The sequence below is a fragment of the Perca fluviatilis genome, chromosome 7 (genome assembly GCF_010015445.1).
Source record: "Perca fluviatilis chromosome 7, GENO_Pfluv_1.0, whole genome shotgun sequence".
Classification (NCBI taxonomy): Eukaryota; Metazoa; Chordata; class Actinopteri; order Perciformes; family Percidae; genus Perca; species Perca fluviatilis.
In genome coordinates, this window is record NC_053118.1 from 39271282 (window position 1) to 39283916 (window position 12635).

The window sequence follows — 12635 nt, forward strand, 5'->3', positions numbered from 1 at the left end:
TCCCCTGCTCCTTCAACACACTGAAGTCTGTCAAGATCATCAGAGTCGTCTGGTGCAAGAACCATGAAATCTGTCAGAGAGAGACTCCGTCTGTGTACGACAGCAGCTCAAACAACAACAACCCTCGTTACAGATACCTGGGAGACAAGAAGGGAAACTGCACTTTACAGATCTCAGATCTACAGAAGGAAGACAACGCAACTTTTCACTTCAGAATGGAAGCTAATGATCCTAGAGCATCTTTTACTGGCCAATCAGGAGTGAGAGTCACAGTAGGTAAGAGCATCTCAAGGAACAGCAAGAGACTCAGTTGTTTATAACCTAATTAGGAAACAGCTACACAGAGACACACACACACACACACACACACACACACACACACACACACACACACACACACACACACACACACACACACACACACACACACACACACACACACACATCTGTAATCTTTCCTCCTCCCATTCAGTATCTTCGTCTTAAATCTCATCTGGGTTTTATACAACTGAGACTGTTTAGGGACCCCAGTCTGCAGAAATATTCAAACACACCATTTTAAAAGAGGCATCAATAACACACTTGGGGCTATTTTAACGATCTGAGGCACGGCCTGAAGCACCTGGTGCAGGTGTGTTTAGGCGTGGTCCAAATCCACTGTTGCTAGGATAACAGCGGAAAAAAGGGTCAGTGCTACGGGCATTCAGATATCTGGAGGTCAGAGGTTAACGGACACCGTTGAAAAAGGCCATGCCAGTTTTTCCCTCTCCAAAACTTTAGCTTAAGTTTGGATCAATATTTGACTTCCTTCCCAACAAGCTAGCACAGCATGGGTTCCTTAGGTTGTCTAGTTTACTCTGATACCAATGTATTGTTCTAGCTTTGGAACAGAACCCTCTACAGCCTCTAAAGACAGTAGAGTCAGCCTAAAAGATTTAGGGCTGTCTTTACCTTTAGTTGTATAGTGATCTTGGTCGGTAACAACATGAGGAACAGGGATCATCAGTTCCAACAAGTCATAATCTAATATAATGTATTAAAAACTAACACTGTAAATATATTTTAGATCAGATGGAGATAAGAAGCTCCAGAGATGACGGAGAGTTTAAAAGAGGAGAAGAAGTCACACTGAACTGCACCGCTGCAATCTGCTCTATCCACCAACTGGAGGTCAGCTGGTTCAGAGATGGCTCCGCCCTCTCAGAGTCTGGCCCCACCCTCCATCTCAGCTATCTGACTGCAATGGATTCTGGGAACTACACCTGTGGTTTGAAGAAGAACAAGCGCACCCTCTCAGTGCCGTACAGCCTGCATGTGGAGGCTGACGAGGAAGGTTAGTTTGATCAGTTTTTATCTGAAAACATTTTCAGACCAGATCCAAACTCAACAAGTCTGTCTATATAAACTACAAACTGAATCTAAACCATCTTAAAGCTGTAATGTGTAGTCAGTTCAGTCACTTTATTATCCCGAATGGGAAACTTGATCTGCAGTCAGGAGTGAAAGATAAAAAAGAAACACATTCAAGCAACATACAAATAGACAAGGCAACAATACAAAGACATGAGTACAAGAAAGGTTTCCTGTATGTGATACACACAACACAATTCATCACCACTGGATCAATCTCTAAAGCTCTCTTCAAGGTAAAAGTGAATGAATGAAGAAATGTATTTCACATATCAAAAATCATATATCAAACATCTCAAAAATAAACCAAGCAAAACATCACACCAAAAAACAACAACAAACAAACAATATAGAATTGTCTGAAAAGGAGTAGGAAGAAGTGTACACTTATTTAATCCTAACCCTTTTCCATATTTCATTTAACACATATTTATATCTTATTCACAATTATCTTATGATATATAGCCTATATATCTACTATACACATATATACATACACATAGGCTACACACACACACACACACACACACACACACACACACACACACACACACACACACACACACACACACACACACAAATAATCATACACATATGTCAATGAACACATATACTGCAGCTGTTAAAGCCCTCCTTTCATATAATTTTTGAAAATCATTGCTTTGTACCTATTTTGAACTGGATCATGTTTGGACATTGCTTTAGTTCTGTGCACAGACCATTCTACAATTTCACATCACTGATTGTAATGCACTGACTTTTTATAGTCGTGCTGGAACCGAAAGTGTTTCCCTGTGACTGTAATCTCACCATTGTCTCCTGATGATGTCTGATGTGTTCTGCAGGAGGAGGTCTGCCTCTGATCGCTGGTCTGGTGGTCGGGGTCCTGCTGGTTCTCTTCGCTGTTGTTCTGGTCGTCTGCATCATCAACAGGTAGTTTAATAAATCTGTCTGTCTCTGTCTTCGTTATACAGTTTATATATATTATATACAGGTTATATTTGTTATTGTGGTCATGGTGTTGTGATGCCACCTTTGTGTCACTTTTGATGCCTTTTTTGTCACTTTTGTTGCCCTTTTCTTTGCCTTTTATCGTCTTTTCGAAGTATTTTCGTCAAATTTTCGTTCGTGATCATGTGGTTGTGTTTGTTACTGTTATGTGTGTGTGTGTGTGTGTTGTTTTTGTGTTAGTCTGTGTTTGTGTGTGTGCTCAAATTTTCGTTTGTGATCATGTGGGTGTGTTTGTTACTGTTATGTGTGTGTGTGTGTGTGTGTGTTTGTGTGAGTGTGTTTGTGTGTGTGTGTGTCTGTGTGTGTTTGTGTGAGTGTGTTTGTGTGTGTGTGTGTGCTCCCCTCTCTCTGAATAATGTGTGTATGAAGACACGTCAGCCGTTCATTTTCAGACCCGGTGGAGGAGGAGGACTCCATCATCTACAGCTCTGTAGCCAGAACAGGCTGAAGACAAACCGCACCATGATGGCAGATAAACTTAATTTTAAATATTAAATTTAAAAAAGCAACAAAACCCCCAAAAAAATCTGAAAAAGCCCAAACGTTTTTAATTGGGGGGTGTTTTAACCCCCTATTCCCCCATGTAAATTACAGTGTTTGTTTATTGTGTTCATGGTGTTGTGTTTGCAGGATGAGAGCAGCAGGTCAGGATCAGACAGCCGTGGGATGGGACAGGGGACAACAGGTGAGCGGAGGCTGATCACCCATTACTTTAGTTTGCAGGCGAAGGATATGATGAGTTTATCTTTCTTCATCTCTTCCTGTCTTTCTTCATCTCTTTCTGTCTGTGGTGTTCAGCACTCTGATAACATCTACAGCAACATCTTGCTGCCCCCTGCTGAGCAGCAGGGACCCAGCAGCTGTGGAGGAAGTCAGCTACGCGTCCAGTTCACACACAAGAAGCAGGCCAGGTACTGGAGGCTGCTAAACATGGCCCTGTTCATACCTTCAGACTTTGGTATTTTCAACATGGACCCTATTTCTCCTGCAGTGGTTTCTAAGTGACTGATGTGAATAAAACTCTTTGAAATGGGTCCAGTAAACAGTTAGCATCCACTAAAAGTTCTGTTGTTGCCGCTGACAGACTCAGATTATTATTCTAAGTGTCTGACAACATTATTGAAAGGTTCCCTACAGAGATAGACCTTTTATTTAAAGAGTAAGATCCTTTCAGTTTAAAATGAACCAGCCTTGAAATCACCATCACCAAACTCCACCAGACTCCATGTAAATAATCAGGACTTTTAGCGTGTATAGAGCCAGCATATCTCCACCAGACTCCATGTAAATAATCAGGACTTTTAGCATGTATAGAGCCAGCATATCTCCACCAGACTCCATGTAAATAATCAGGACTTTTAGCGTGTATAGAGCCAGCATATCTCCACCAGACTCCATGTAAATAATCAGGACTTTTTAGCGTGTATAGAGCCAGCATATCTCCACCAGACTCCATGTAAATAATCAGGACTTTTTACGGCGTGTATAGAGCCAGCATATCTCCACCAGACTCCATGTAAATTATCAGGACTTTTAGCGTGTATAGAGCCAGCATATCTCCACCAGACTCCATGTAAATAATCAGGACTTTTAGTGTGTGTAGAGCCAGCATATCTTCACCAGACTCCATGTAAATAATCAGGACTTTTAGCGTGTGTAGAGCCAGCATATCTCCACCAGACTCCATGTAAATAATCAGGACTTTTAGCGTGTATAGAGCCAGCATATCTCCACATGTAAATTGATGAATTAAAGGTTTATTTCAACCAAACCAGAGTGGTAATTGTTGGAACAGTGGAAAGATGAACTATGACGACTTTTGGTAGTTTTATTTAGTTTCTGTCCTTGTCAGGGACCAAGCAGTTAAGCATGAGGAGTCACAAGGAGATTTAAAAAAGGGTTTTTTATTTTACCCACAAAATCATTACAACAAATAAAGATAAAGTTTGGGCCCTTAAAAGAGGTCAAACAAACTAAACTTAAGCTCTGAACATAACAAACTGAAAAATAACACTGACCTCCAATACAAGAAACAAAGGGGACTTATATACTGGCCGATCGGACCAGGGGCCTGTTTCACAAAAGCAGAATATATAAATCCAGGATAACTGATAAAGCGAGGCTTGACCTAGTTTACTCTGTGCATCCTGGCTTGGTGCGTTCACGAAGGCCAGGCCAGGCTGAGGAGGAGCACTAGGTCGAGTCAGGCTGAAGTAATTCAGATAGATGCGCGCGTCCACGGCTTTCCTCAAAAGACCGCGAGGTCAATCACAGATTTAGTGATGCCAAAATGGAGAATACGCATTGTACATACTTTATACAGAGTGAGCAGCAGCTTCTGGTGGAAGTATGATGACGTGAAACACAGTATTTGTATAAAAGAAAAGAAACACAGGCTGTAATGAAACAGCGAGAGAAAGCGAGGCAGACGGATCACGGACCGACTGAATGTGTAATTGTAGCCTAAATATATACATTAACTGACCACGGCTCTGAACTGAAGCGTCATAATCATTCCATTCTAGGATTAGGCTACTAATCATTTTCACAAATTAACAGTTGTACTCTTTGCCTTAAAAGTAAGCAGAAGATAATGTTACTCAGGAAATTTACAATGAAGATCAATTTTCTATAACGCTAGAATATGATGCGTAAATATCTCTTTCACTCTGTTTCTCCCTCTCTCTCATGGGCTAAAATATAAGTTTCCTAAGTCATATTAACTTCCACTGCTCGCTTTTAATGCAAAGTGTACAACTGCTCGTTTTTGCAAATGACAGTGACTCATTGAATGGTTTCAGTTAAGAGCAGTATTTCAAAAATGTATATTTTAGACTATCATTAAGTCGGTCCGCTATTATCTGCCACTCTTTTTTGCGTTTCATTTGTTTATTTTTATAGAGGCCGAGTTTCCTTCTCTACATATTATATACCTTGCTCCATGGTATATAGACATAGAAAATAAAGACACTGAAGAAATTGGACTCTAAAATCTAGAAACTATGAAGATAATGAAGTGATACATTCCATCCACACTGTAAACATGAATGGAACAGAGTATATTCATCAGTTATTTCCCCCAAATATAAAGTCAAAAACCATTGGAGGTATCCTCTCCCTGTTGTCATGAATGTACAGTAGCCTACAACACTAGATAGGTACTGGTCCAGGGAACTAAGACTTAATACGGGAGGATTGTACAATTAGGATATGTTCTTAAAATTGTACAATCCTCCCAAATTATAGTCCCAGTTTACTGGACAACATAAATTGTGTGCTAAGAATGCCAAATACAATGTACATGGAAGTGGAACAAACATGATCCTTATGTTAAAGAATAAAAAAAAAAATTACGGTGAAGTTTCTATAACGCTAGAATATGATCGTAAATATCTCTTTCACTCTGTTCCTCCCTCTCTCTCACGGGCTACAATATAAATTTCCTAAGTCATATTAACTTCCACTGCTCGCTTTTAATGCAAAGTGTAGCATACAACTGTTCATTTTGCAAATGACAGTGACTCATTGAATGCTTTCAGAGCAGTAGTTTATAAATGTATATTTTAGACTATCATTCAGTCTGTCCGCTATTTTCTTATAGAGAACGAGTTTCCTTCTCTACATATTATATGCCTTACTCCCCCATATGTATGGACATAGAAAATAAAGACACTGAAGAAATTGGACTCTAAAAATCTAGAAACTATAAAGATAATTAAGTGATAAATTCCATGCACACTGTAAACATGAATGGAACAGAGTGATATTCATCAGTTATTTCCCCCAGCAATATATAAAGGTCAAAAACCATTGAGGTGTCCTCTCCCTGTTGTTACATGAATGTACAGTAGTCTACATCAGTAGATAGTTACTGGTCCAGTGAGGTAAAACTATAATTTGGGAGGATTGTACAATTAGGATATGTTCTTAAAATTGTAATATCCTCCCAAATTATAGTCCCAGTTACTGGACAACACAAATTGTGTGCTAAGAATGCCAAATACAATGTACATGGAAGAGGAACAAACATGATCCTTATTGTTAAAGAATTTAAAACAAAATTAATCAACTAAAATAATTCAAGGTGCATTGGTCAACTATAGAAATGTACAGCATTGTTGCCCTTAGTAACAGACTTCATTTAAAACACATTTTAAATTGTATCAGCCTTTTCTAATTATCTCAACAACTGCCATAATATATTCATCAAACTTCTAACAACAATATGAACAGCAGTCTTCATACAGCAATATAACAGTAACAATGACTGTCACATGAATAATGGTCACAACTTTAAATAATAACAGTACTTAAATAAACAGCAATATGCACCTGTTGTATTTTAATCCAGGCTGATAACAACAATAGGGTAAAACCACTGCTGGGTGATCAGAAAAGGCTCCAGGATTAAATAAATCCTGGCTGTTAGCCTGGTCAGGAGCAGGCTAGCTGTTAGCCTGGCTGTTAGCCTGGTCAGGAGCAGGCTAGCTGTACAGAATAAATCTCCAAGGTGATTTATGTGCCTCCGCGGTGAAACCGAATCAAGGCTTAATTCATCCAGGATAACTGGGAAATTCCGGCTTAATCCCTTATCTTGGTTTTTGTGAAAAAGGCCCCAGGTTGAAATATACCAAAGTTACCCTTTAAAAAAATAATAAACTTTATCCTTGGGCGAGTTTTGATGCTGAATCATATGTAGGGTTTTCTTTTCCTCTCATCTTCTATTTGATATTTATTCATTTTCAGACCGGCAGAGGAGGCGGAGGAGCCCATCTACAGCTCTGTAGCCAGAACAGGCTGAAGACAATTATTTTTTACAATTCTCTTTTTATGAGTAAATTTCACATCAATTGACAAGTACAAATGGAATTACAGTTATTATCAGAACCAAAGGTTTTGTATCAATAGTTTCTTGTTCCAGATGTCCAATGTCCATTCCCTTTTTATATATATATATATATATATATATATATATTTAAATAAAAGAAAAACAATTTAACTTTTTACATCCAGATGGGTATAGAAACAAAAAGTAAATACATAAAATGAAAAATAAATGGAAATGTCTCTAGCAGTTTGGCATCATTCAGTTCATCACTGAGGTACATTAGGAAACCCCCCAAAAAAAGAAAATCAGATAAAAGTGGACGGCTCCTTCAGCTCGTTACCTTGAGGAAATCTGGTCTTAAATTTTTGATGAATTATACCCATTTTTCCCAGTGTTTCAGGAATACATCTATTTTTAGTTTGAGAGAAAAAGTAACCTTTTCCATACTTTATATATCTATATATATCTATTGTCACATCTATCCAATTATTAATTATAGGTCCAGTATGCAACATCCATCTTTTAGTTCGTACCTTTTTTCATGCTGCCAGTAGTGCACCCATTAAATATTTGTCAATAGCACTCAGTTCTGGGGGGATATACCTTAAGTACGTGATTTTTAAATCAAATGTTATATGTGTGTTAAAAACATCTTGTATTGCTTTATGTATATCTTTCCTGTAACTTTGTATGTTTGGACATTCCCAGAACAACAGACCTGCAGCCTGACATCCACATCACCGCCAGCACTGGGAACCACTATTACTTTGAAGTACCTTCATGAGTGGAGTGATGAAATATCAAACTACATTTTTCCAGCAAAATTCCTTCCATGCATGGGATTTTGTAGTTTCCATTGTAATACACAGATGTCCTCCCATTTATTGTTCATTATTGTTAGACGTCCTTCCCGTTCCCATTTGTCCTGTATGTATTTTGTTGAGGAAGTTTTCTAAATTTTGCAGACTCTCTTTTATAGTTTAATGTTTGATTTATATGATTCAATAAATAGCTGGACAAAAGGTTTACTGGCTTCTTTAGGATCCTTGTTTTTATTTTATGATTGTAGTAATGTTGGAGTTGAAGGTATCTTAGAAATCTTGTTTTTGTAGTGAAAAATTGTCCAATAGAGTTTGAAAACTCACGATAGCCTCCTTCTGTGTAATGTTACATAGAGATGTAATGCCTTTTTAATCCAAACCTTGAATCTATTGTCAAATTTATTTGGTGTGAAATCGAATCAAAAATTTTAATATCTTCAACCAATTTGTGTTTTCTAATTAATGATCTCCAGACCTTGAGAGAGGATTTTACCCATGGATTCTCTAGTCTATCTATGCATTGTTGTAAGTTTTTATCCGGCAATGCAGCTTGTATTGTTGAATGGAGGTTCAGTTGAAAACCCCAAAACAGCTAAATCTATATTACTGCTTTAGAAATGTATTAACCTAAAAACAGCTAAAGCTATATTTCTGCTTAGGAATGTAATCATGCTGAAAACTATGTTACTGATATTACTATATTCACTTGCTTAGAAACATGCTTAGAAAAATTATGGTGTGGATTGCTATGTGACTGCCTGCCGGAGTATGAGACTGCAGCTAATGCAGAGGAAAGTTTTATGTGTGGAGCACTGAGTTCATGTATGAGAGAGAAAGATAGGGATTTAATGTGAAACATATGCACTCGTAAATAATACTGTGTTGTACCTGCATTTGCTTGGAGAGGGGAGTCAGGCAGTCATATATGATTTAAATGTATTATCGGTAGCTTGTGTAATGCATAGGTACGTAACATGGTCACATGTGAAATTTCTTGCACGTCTCTTCTGACTTCTGACACTGTATCTGCATTAAATTGTGTTACCCTATAAGGTCATATGAAATGGTGAAACAAACCTTGCAGCGCCAGGGGAGTGGACTGCTATATGTTCATAAATAGGGGTACTTCGCTTACAGGAAACAGACTTTGGGGCATTTTGTGCTTGGACGCAAGGATTTCAGTATCTCAGCATTTAGAGGACAGATCCACTGAACTTACTCTGTTAGGGACTGCATTTTTCATTTTTTTCAGTTTAGCTTATTTGCTTTTTTAACTTTCTGCTTCAACTGAAGTAAAAATACCTGAGCTCGTGTTGAGCTAGGGAACCAAAACCTTTGTGAATCTTTTGTGCCTTTTGGAAGACTTTTTCTCTTTTTCTCCACCCCTGCCATACGGGAGGGGACACCCCTACAGTGGGCAGCTCAGACTCCTCTTTAACCGCCCGTGGTGAGTTACAACCCGGGCGGGGACCGATCTTGACAGGCAGACCTCCTGTTATCTCTCAGCGGAGTGGAACATTCGGTGATCCTGAGAGGAGCGGCCTTAAACCGTGAGTACTTAATAAAAATAATTTGGTTGTAAAGATCCCCTCGGGAAGTACTTTTCATACACAGGGGTTAAAAGCTTGTGAGTTGGGGACATCTAGGGTGTTAATCAAAGCCTCTTGCCTCACCTCCGGGTTCCCTGACCGGCGAGAGTGCTTAATACGGGCGTGTGTCTCTCTAATAAACTAACAATCAGGGAAGTATCCAAAATAACTCCTTTTAATATAGACCGAAACATCCCCCGCTGACGGTAACTGGTGTTGCTGTATGGCAGAAGAGGCCATAGTAGACGTGGGGGTTATCGAGGGGAAGGTATAAAGGGAGTTGGCTTTTGATGAAAAAGTTATGAAGACCCTCGGTAACTATCACATCGCTCATCAGTATATAAAAATCTGGTTTTTCCCCTTGCCATATGAATCTCGATATCATTTTGTCCCATTCACCAAATTGGTTTTGAGTAACCATAACTGGGAGCGTTTGGCATAGATATAGGAATCTCGGTAAGATGTTGATTTTAATTGTTTTAATTCTTGAGCGTAGACTCAGGAAGGGTATGAGATTCTACCTTATAAGATCCTCTTTAATTTTATAGCTCAGGGGTGATCATTTTTCACATGTAATTTTAACAGATCCTTAGGTAAAATAACCCCCAAGTATTTGAAAGATTCCGTCTTCCATCTCAGAGGGTACGGTTCCTTTAATTTTTCACATGGACTAAAAGTATATGTAAGAGTTTCAGTTTTATTGAAGTTAATTTTATATCCTGATATAGAACCAATTTTTTTTAAGAACATCATGACTTCCGGCAGGGACACCTCAGGGCATCTAAGGTACAGGAGGATGTCGTCTGCATAACACGCTATTTTATGTTCTACCTTGTTCATTTGTATTCCCTCAATTTTGTCATTCTGTCGAATATGCTGGGCCAGTGGTTCTAAAAACATCGCAAAGAGAAGCAGAGACCAAGCACAGCCTTGTCTCACTCTTTCTAACATAAGTGGTTCGGATAAGTGACCGTTTATTTTGATTCTTGCCGTGGGGTTATCATAGATAGCTTTAATGCTATTTATTATTATCTCACTGAAGCAAAATTTGAATAAGACTTTAAAAGTTACTGCCAGCTGACTGAGTCAAAGGCTTTTTTCCGCATACAGTCTTAGAATTAGAGCCCTCATCTTATGTTGTTTAATGTGGTCAATAAAGTGCAGAGTGCTTCTTATGTTGTCTTGTTTTGCCGCATATGTATAAACCATGTCTGGTCATTATGGATTAAGGTGGGAGTAATTTTTCCTCCTTTTGGCCATTATAGATGTGTATATACTGTAATCAACATTAGCAATATCGAAATTGGCCTGTATGACCTGCATTCAGTCTTGTCTTTCCCCTCTTTATGTATAAGAGTAATGATAGCCTCTTTCCAGGAGGGTGCAGTCTCTGCTTTTTTCAATGCCCAATTACATGTAGTCCGCAGTATGGGCAGAAGCTCCACTTTAAATGCCTTGTACCCTTCGGTTGTTAACACCACCACTTCTGGTGATTTCTTTGTTTTAGTCTGTTTATTGCCTCAGTTAATTCTTCTGGTGTTATTTCTTTGCTTACAGCTTTGTTCTGTTCCTCGGTCAAAACTTAATTTAATGCGCGGCATTAGATGCACAATTGCTGTGTATTGTTGTCTGTTATGTGTGTTTATATTATATTATGCCAGAGCCAAAAACATTTCCATTTTATGCAAATCTAATGGACAATAAAGTTGATGTCCCCACAGTGTTGCGTGATGGGACAATCCTGTTGGAACTGGGATGTTGATGTTGATTATTATTGAAGCCCAACGGTGCACTAAACGCACAATGTGTTCATGTGTGACATCATCCCTGCACATTCACAGAGAGAAAAACATGACAGACAGACAGCCAGCCAGCCATACAGACTAATGGAAAAATAGTAGTGGCGCGTTTAAATTACTTTCTTGAATATAAATGTCCATTAAAAAATATCAAACAGGGTTCAGAAAAAGTAAATCAACTAGTGATGCTTTAGTAGAGCTCAGCAATGAAATAGAGAAGACACTAGTTATGAAAGAGGTCATGGTAGCAGTGTTTTTAGATATTGAAAAAGCTTATGATACTATGTGGAGAGAGGGTCTGTTAATTGAATTAGATAAAATGGGAATCAGTGGGAGAATGTATAATTATATACTAGACTTTCTGTCACAACGTACAATTAGGGTCAAAGTTGGTAATGGAATAAATAAAGAGTTTATGGTTGAAAGTGGAATTCCCCAAAGGATGTGTTATTACTCCCATATTATTCAATATTATGATAAATGACATATTTGAAAAATTAGGAGAAAGGAATGAAGGGTTGTTGTATGCAGATGATGATGTCATATGGAAAAAGGGGACGAACATATCATACATAACCACAGCTGTTCAAAGAGATTTACAAGTAATAGAACAATGGGGTATAGATTGGGGATTTAAGTTTTCCATACCTAAAACAAAGGTTATGTTCTTTACCAGAAAGAAGATCCCAGGAAGTTATAACGTTATGTTGTACAATCAATCAATTGAAAGGGAGAAGAAATTTAAATATTTGGGGGTGTGGTTGGATGAAAGACTTACATGGAAACATCATATATAGAGCATATTGAAACAAAATGTAAAAAGGTTCTAAATCTAATGAGAATGATCACTGGACAATGTTGGGGAGAAGATAAGCAGTCTTTGATGTACAAATATAAAGCTTTAATAAGATCTACCATAGACTATGGATGTGTAGTTTATAGTTCAGCATGCAAAACGTCATTAAGGAAACTTGAGAGGATTCAATTCAAAGCTCTAAGAATTGCTTTAGGAGCTATAAAAACAACTCCTACGTGTGCTTAGATTAGATTAGTAGAATCAGAAGACTCTCCACTCTGTCTAAGGTATATTAAATTGTCTCTAACATACTGGGTTAGGTTGTTGGGAAGTATTAATAATCCAACAATTTCCAGTTCTTAATGATAGCTGGGAATATCA

The 12635-nt window shown here is 38.2% G+C and overlaps 1 protein-coding gene across 1 annotated transcript in view; it reads left to right on the plus strand.

Annotated features, from left to right (window-relative positions):
- LOC120562489 overlaps positions 1-7222 on the plus strand; it is a 12671-nt gene extending 5449 nt beyond the window's left edge. Inside the window, exons 2-7 of the mRNA XM_039806201.1 lie at positions 1-276; positions 1067-1333; positions 2256-2343; positions 3052-3106; positions 3220-3332; positions 7168-7222. The exon at positions 1-276 is cut by the window's left edge and continues 66 nt beyond it. Of these exons, the coding sequence (XP_039662135.1) occupies positions 1-276; positions 1067-1333; positions 2256-2343; positions 3052-3106; positions 3220-3332; positions 7168-7222 (854 nt within the window). The remainder of the gene's footprint in view (positions 277-1066; positions 1334-2255; positions 2344-3051; positions 3107-3219; positions 3333-7167) is intronic.
- The last annotated feature ends 5413 nt before the right edge of the window (positions 7223-12635 follow it).